The following is an 8,237-nucleotide window of genomic DNA, read 5'->3' as shown; positions in this document are numbered from 1 at the left end:
ACAACAAAAACAACATAATGATGAAATAGGAAAGCAAAAGTAAAAGAACCGACGATACTGCATCAAAATTGAAAGTTGAACGCTAATTAAGCCCATGTGGGCCGCACTCCTACCTTCTTATATTTCCTTAAAACATCTGCATTTTTAATTAAAATATAAATTTTTTGTGTCAGAAGATCGCTACTAGGGCACGATTACGATTCTTCAAAAAAAAATAACCCTGGTCGGTCCAACACCGGGGTGTTCATAGTTCTTTTGTGTCAAACTACTTTCTGCACTTTTTAGAATAAATTAAACTTCACATAAACTCCCGAAAAATTATCTAACGATGTTAAATCACAGGGTCTTGGAGGCCGCTTCTCAGGCCCAAACTCTCATTCACCTTACGTTCAATGCTGTTAAAGGAATGCCTAACCTTGTTATCATTGGCAACGAGTCACTTTGTGGTTAGACTAGTATGGGTGCCAGGTCACACCGAAATCGCAGGTAACTGTAAAGCTGATGAGTTTGTAAGCAAAGGTAATGTAGCAGTAATCAGTAGAATGTTATCGAGTCGGTGCTCCCTTCATCCCGTGGTTAGCTGGGCTTCGCGTGAGCTTGGTCAGCGCTGGGCTACCATTGCTTCATGCGCTGATGCAAGCTCCTTTTGGTCTAAGATCAATCGTAAGATATCCTCGTATCAGTCGATTGCCGCATCATTGTCATCTTACCGGACGCCAGCTGCAGAAGCTGTATGGAAGAAGAAGTTGGACTAGAAACATCTCAATATTTCTTACTTGATTGTCCAGAGTTACCGACATCAAGGCTTAAACACTCGGTAGCCCATACTTTTAGGCATCCCACCAAACTGGTGGGAATAGAAATTAAAAGCCTGTGCATATTTTTATTGGCCACTAGGCGCTTTGTTAGTTTGTAATATCGAACATAAGTTTTCTATTTTTATGGAATTACATAATTTTCTTCTTTTCGGCAACCTTTACGTCAACGTATGTATATGATATTGCCGTTCAGTATTAAAAATTTGAAAAATTTGCTGATACGTTCCACTAACCTACTCTTACACTGTAAAGTTTATATTGTATATTTGTGTCCTTCTGGAATTAGAAGTTTCCTTAATCGTTTTATTCTCATTCTAGTATATTGAAAACTTTATAAGGCTATTACATAACTACCATGTGTCTAGAGAGTACATTCATATATAAATGGTTTTTAATTTAAATCACCCATCAAACTTGCAATACCTCTGGCATCTATCTGTTATATAAACTCCTCGCATTTGAGTCCACTAAATTTAAACAAAGTGATTTATATGGAAGTCTTTATAATTGCACTCACAGAAGCTGGAACATTAATTAAAATAATTTACCTAACCACAATTCTCTCAATTTCAATGAACATACCAGCCACGCAACGATGACGTAAAAGAATATAAGAAATATTGCGTTTACGTAGACGCAATCACCATACAGTGCGTTCAAAAAATAACCTTTTTTCAAGTATAAAATCATTTTAAAGTATATTTTCTAAAAAACGTCATTAAAGTCCAAAATTTAATATTAAAAACTGCAAAGTATTTAAATATGAGTGAAGAGGTGGTCTGACCATTATGGAGAAATTGGAAACATAGATGACAAGCCAGAAAGAAGAGGAATCACGCGACATCTAAAAGTGCGGACAACGCTATTGTTCTTCTTTTTGAGAAGAAATCACTGCTCAGTCTAAAAGAAGCTAAAAAATTTTTGTTTTAAAAAGGGATTAAATATAAAGGGTGATCCATTTCGAAGTTTCCTAAATTCTTAAAGAAAAAACACAGAAACTTCAAATCTAATGAAGAATGTTTACTATCATGCGAAAGAGCATCCTTGGCATTTGTTTTTTGGAGATTATCTCTTTCAAATGTTGGCCGCGCCTACATCCCAGATGGTCTATTCGTTGAGTCCACTTTTCGATGACACGTTCAAGCATTTCAACTGATAACTGGCGAATGACAAACGTGATCTTTTGCTCCGATTCCTGAATGAAAGCGATATTGTTCGCATAGACTTTATACCTTACATATCCTCACAGGACCAGCCCATAACATAAAATTATCTACTCACCACAGGATTCACTCAATAAATCCATTGATTGATGCGATGTGTGTGAAGTAGCGCCATCTTGTTGAAACCAAATGTCGGACATCAATTTCAGACATCAAATAGTCGGTTATTATGGTGCGATAACGGTCGCCGTAGACGGTTACGTTCTCACCGGCATCATTTTTAAGGAAATATGGACCATTGATTTCACCGGCCCACAAATCACCAAACCGTTGTTTTTCTCAATGAAATCGTAGTTCTTGAATCTCTTTAGGTTGCTCTTCATCCCAAATGCGGTAACTCCTTGTTGAGTATTATTAGTTAGTAGTTATCCAATAATAAATGCTGGGACTCAAAATGGGTAATGGTGAAGCAAATAATGCGCTCAGTAGGCCGATTATGTTGACCATAAGTTGAGCGAAGCGCGCGAAACACATTCTTTACAGAACTTGAATTTTCGTAACAAAGTTGGTCGATTTGTTAACGCTTTTCAGACGTTAGTCTTTCCATGAAATGCCAAACAATACCGAACAAAAATAACTTGAGAGCTTGACACGACTCTCTCGTGATCTGAAGAAGACTATTCATAAACAAATAAGGAAGAGCTAAGTTCGGGTGTCACCGAGCATTTTATACTCTCGCATGATAAAGTGATAATCGAGATTTCATTATCCGTCATTTACATATTTTTTTAATACCGTATTTGTTATATCAATTTGTTATTTGAGTATCAATTGTATTTTCATTTCCTAATGTATATATTATACAGAGAAGGCATCAGATGGAATTCAAAATTACGTTATATTGAAAGAAGGCGTGTTTGTGAACCGATTTCACCCATATTTCGTACATGTCATCAGGGTGTTAAGAAAAAAATATGTACCGAACTTCATTAAAATCGGTCTAGTTGTTCCTGAGGTATGGTTTTGATCCATAAGTGGGCGACGCCACGCCCATTTTCAATTTATAAAAAAAGCCTGAATGCAGCTTCCTTCTGCCATTTCTTCCGTAAAATTTAGTGTTTCTGACATTTTTTGTTAGTCGGTTAACGCACTTTTAGTGATTTTCAACATAACCTTTGTATGGGAGGTGGGCGAGGTTATTATCCGATTTTTTCCATTTTTGAACTGTATATGGAAATACCTGAAGGAAACGACTCTATAGAGTTTGGTTGACATAGCTATAGTAGTTTCCGAGATATGTACAAAAAACTTAGTAGGGGGCAGGGCCACGCCCACTTTTCCAAAAATATTACGTCCAAATATGCCCCTTCCTAATGCAATCCTTTGTGCCAAATTTCACTTTAATATCTTTATTTATGGCTTAGTTATGACACTTTATAGGTTTTCAGTTTCCGCCATTTTGTGGGCGTGGCAGTGGTCCGATTTTGCCCATCTTCGGACATAACCTTCTTATGGAGCCAAGAAATACGTGTACCGAGTTTCATCATGATATCTCAATTTTTACTCAAGTTACAGCTTGCACGGACGGACGGACGGACAGACAGACATCCGGATTTCAACTCTACTCGTCACCCTGATCACTTTGGTATATATAACTTTATATCTGACTCTTTTAGTTTTAGGACTTACAAACAACCGTTATGTGAACAAAACTGTAATACTCTCCTTAGCAAGTTTGTTGCGAGAGTATAAAAATGATCTGAAACATGGTATGCGCACGTTGTACTAAATGCAAAAAGAAAGCTATATTGTTACTATGGATTTGGTATCACAGGGCGTGATGCCAATCCAATAGAGAATGTTTGGGCTTTAATGAAAGCCAAAATATCAAGAACATAGCTAAGGTCCATAAAAGATGTTGTTTGGCTACAACATACCTGGAGGTCGCATTCTGTGGAATATGCGGAAAATTTAGTTGCAAGTTGCCATCACAGATTTCAGGTAATAATTCCAACCGGTTTAAGAGTAGATTGGAGGAAGTATTGAATAAACGGGACTTATAACGAAACAATTTTCTCTAATTCCAACATATTTCCCAATAAACGCTGCAAACACTTTGGAAAACGAAAACGGTACTTTTTGAACGCACTGTAAATTTGTATGTAGAAATGAGTGTTTAATTAAGTTTTATGGACGAAGTATGCCGTTAGTGAGCAGAACTGAGTCGACTGATTTCTATATTTAGAAGAATCCGACAAGAATGGCCTAAACTCCATAAAAGCCACTGGAAAAACAAGCCATCTTCCTCACTTGACATAATTTGTATGAAGGTTTATGCGGATTACGAGAGCTTAATTATGCCGCAGGACAAGAATAGCAGACTAATGTGAGCGAAACTGAATGCATAATGAGAAGAAACCACATACATAGATAATTTCCAAACATTTGTATGCATTTTATTTACAGAATTCCGGATTTATTGTTTTTTCCAAACGTACATTTATGGGTCGCAAAAGGGAATAAAGTGGGGAAATCAATTAAAAATATTCATCAAATAAGCCGCACGTCAGAGTTGTTGGCAATTTATTTCTTAAATTCGGCAGAAGTATAGACCAGCGGTTGACCAAAAGCGGAGAATCCATAGGAGCGATAGACTGGTGCCGGGAATGGAGCAGCCGAAGCGAACGAGCGCACCTGTACTGGAGCGTTGGCGTGAACAAAAGCGGCAGCTGGACCTAAACCGAATGGTATTGTGCGCAGTAGCGGTGTGTGTTGCAAAAACGGTGCGGCAGCAGCAAAAGTTCGAAAAGCGGGTGTGGCATATGAGCGGACGGCGGGTGTCACTAACGGTGTAATGCGTTGGGCTTTGCTATGCACAACGGTTGAACTCTGATGGGAAACAGCAGTGGGTACACTCTCAACCAATTCGCCCACTTTCGCCAAGGCGGGTTCGTGCACTTCAACATGTGTGGGTTCAGCAACAAGCGCGGACTTGTAGAGCGGCAGCGCGGCTGCCAGTGGAGCTGGCGGTAGCACGGCTAAGTTATCGGGTGCTGCATTAGCCAGCGCACAAACGAAGAGGATGCTGAACTGAAATAAATAAAAATTACAGAATAGTATAATTTATTTCTCTTTCTTTCGTGGTTAATATTTTAATTCTAGCATAAGTTGAAATGTTTCAAGAATACTTAACAAAAAGTTAAATTATTTTATTGAAAGGCAGTTGATATGTCAACAAAACATTCGCAGTTCAGATAATCAGATACTAAAAAGAACCAACGAGCATAAATCGTATGGCCTTGCTGAACCCTCTGCTTGAGATATATTGTCAAAATAAGGGTTTGAGTTGTTCTCTATACCAACCATTCTAAAATTTTACGTCAACTCAACTAATTACCTTCACTTCTTAAAAGTTTTACTTCTTTACAAGAACGAACCAGATCGATCATGATGTGATAGACGGAAGACACATATCCAGTGTTTTAAACGTGCCTACGCTCCGAGGTCCAAACATCGACTTGGACCACTATCTTGTTGCAGCCAAGATAGGCACCCGCGTCTATGCAGAAAAAAACAGTAAAAACAAACGTTCAGCTGCAAACTTTACGGAAAAGCCAAAAGAACATCTGGTAAGATGAAGAGGGAAGAGAGGCGCATTTGCAGACAAAAAAGAAAAGAGAGACACCGAAATACGTAAGTACGAAGAGCTTGGCAAGCTTGCCGACAGGGTATGTACGAAAATTCTACGAAATGATGCGGCGACTGACAGAAGGTTTCAAGACCGGAGCACCCCAGAGGTGATCTAGTGACTAATGCCCAGAGCATACTAAAATTATGGAGGGAACACTTCTCCAGCCTGCTGAATGGTAGTGAAAGCATAAAACCAGGAGATGATGAACGAACTCCCAATCGATGACGATGGAGCAGACGTTCCATACCCTTCTGAAGAACAACAAAGCAGCGGGAGTCGATGGATTGCCGACCGAGCTTTTCAAATACGGCGGCGAAGAACTAATAAGAAGCAAGCATCCACAAAAAGGGAGACCACACAATCTGCGCCAAGAAGAAGTTGAGAAGTAAAGTCCATTCACGACGAACAATCCGCGAAAACGAAGAACGAAGTTAACACTGGTTAGATCTTATTAGAATGAATAGTGGGGCAAGGCTACATGAACCTATGTCAAGATCGAAAGAGTGCTACCAGATTTTACTATGAACTCCAGAAAAGCTAATAACATTTTAGAAGACTAATCCAATACATTTTGGCTGATGATCCGAATATGAAAGAACGCCCAAAAACACATAAAGTATCAAATAGTGATCAGAAAAAGATAGTCTGATCACACATTTACAAATTTCGAAAGAACTGACAGAATTGTCAACCAATAACGACGCACACGGATTCTAAAGTATGCAAAATTGTATTCCTCCAATTCAGTTCGTTTTTTTCGAAAGTACTATTTTCAAAAAAAAAAAATATTCCTTAAAATTAATTTAATTCAATTTTATGTGTAGCACTCACCACTTTGAACATTTTTGCAGCTAAAAACCAAATTGGAATCTAAATTGTCTTGTACTAAGTTTCTTACTAGAAGCGTACACTTGCACTGATTACCTGCCACAAGTTTCTAGCGCTTTTATAGAACCCATTGATCCATGCGAAAACCAAAACAGAAAGCAAAAAATTGAACTCCTAGAATTATTTTAAGAATGAAACTCAAGTGGCATAAGAACAAGCTGAGCTGAAAACACTCCGGCGGAAGACAGGCCTCTAAGCTTCAAACACGCGCGCCATCAAGATAGCAAATAAATCCAAATGATCATATTTCAGCCACAACAATAAACTAACAAACGCTACAAACGAAAGAATCGCGCAGAAATCCTCTTAAGTAACGCCATTGTCAGCGCCGAAGCTTTGTGTCGGTTGGACGCGCAGTCCTTTTGGCCACGAGCTGAGATTTCACTTTCGCTGATTCAGTTAAGAGCATCAATGCCGATTCTACAATTACGAATCGTAAACCAACACCTCCATTGACTTGTCCTAACGAATGCTTTGCGGTTGGTGGGTGTGTGCCTAGGTTCTATGCTCAAGTGTTGATAGTTAACACTGATTGGCAAGAGCGCAAGAGCAATTGTGTGTCACACTTCAATCGCTCGGCCCAAAGTCATTAGTTATTGTGGCAGTCGTAGCGCGAATACCTCAAGTTAATACCTAAGGGCTTCCTTTGGAATGCACATATGGTCTGTAGCAACATCATCCCGAGTAATATGGCGTTGAGTGTATTCCATGTAACGCCTACGCTTCAAATGATCACAATCACTACTCAGCGTAGACACACCGCTGAGTGTTGAATGCGCGCACAAAGCTAGCGTTGTTGTAGGTTTTTGCTCTTTTTGCAAACTAGCGTCTTAAAAAAGTCCGCTCTAATCCTATTGGATCGATTTAACACATCATGCAAGGGCATTGACAGCTGAAGAAACACTTAGAGAAATGATTGCTAGTGTAATTTTTATAAATGCCTAAACTTTCATTCATTATACTCGTATGATGCCAATTTCAACAACAGAAAAATCTAAGTCCTTATCCTCTTGCGCTTTGCCACACTAAGATTTATATTTTTAATCTAGCGTAACAAGTATCACGAAATGGGTGTTTCTCAAAACCTTAGTTACATACATAAAGTTGTATTTGTATGTGTTTTCTTATGACATATTCCTTGTGAAAATAATAATTATGTAGAGATAGCTTCACACATTTCCAAACACCTTTATAATTGAAGTATGCACAGTTCTGAATACATTCTGCAGGCTCTCGTACACCTAGAAAATGTTACTGTTTGTTGGGGTTTGCATGCCAAACACATTATTGGTACCGAAGATGATGTCAACGTTACCATCAATGATGAGCAAGTGCCGAACGACTATTTCGACCTTCACGTAATATCAATAGCTCATCATAACAGGTGACCCTAACAAGATGACGGAGCAACAAGCCTTGCAGCACTTAAAAAAATCACTACGTAGTGACAAACGTTTCATGGCCGAATAATAACGTGAAAAGTCAGACCCATTTAATCATTTATTTAACTTCTTCACGGCAGCCATATTAAACCGGGACTGGAGCCTTTGCAAATGGTAAAAAGTGTAAAAATAATTTTTCTTTCACTCATTCAATAATTTTGTCATGGTACATGTGATTTGGACACAAAAAATATCCAAAACTGATTTAGAGCTCTAGCTCGGTCCACACTTCTTC

At 38.6% G+C, this 8,237-nt stretch overlaps 1 protein-coding gene across 1 annotated transcript; it reads right to left on the bottom strand.

Annotated features, from left to right (window-relative positions):
• Window positions 1–4,440: 4,440 nt before the first annotated feature.
• Window positions 4,441–6,575, bottom strand: LOC126761824 (uncharacterized). Its single transcript, XM_050478232.1, has 2 exons — window positions 6,504–6,575; window positions 4,441–5,071 (listed from the first exon to the last, which is right to left on the bottom strand). Exons 1-2 carry the CDS (start codon window positions 6,513–6,515, stop codon window positions 4,565–4,567), a joined length of 519 nt encoding a protein of 172 aa, XP_050334189.1. The 5' UTR covers window positions 6,516–6,575; the 3' UTR covers window positions 4,441–4,564.
• Between the last annotated feature and the right edge of the window lie 1,662 nt (window positions 6,576–8,237).

This window comes from Bactrocera neohumeralis, chromosome 6, assembly GCF_024586455.1.
Source record: "Bactrocera neohumeralis isolate Rockhampton chromosome 6, APGP_CSIRO_Bneo_wtdbg2-racon-allhic-juicebox.fasta_v2, whole genome shotgun sequence".
In the NCBI taxonomy this organism is placed as follows: domain Eukaryota; kingdom Metazoa; phylum Arthropoda; class Insecta; order Diptera; family Tephritidae; genus Bactrocera; species Bactrocera neohumeralis.
Note: the sequence above shows the minus strand (reverse complement) of the source record. Positions and strands in the feature narration are given on the sequence as shown.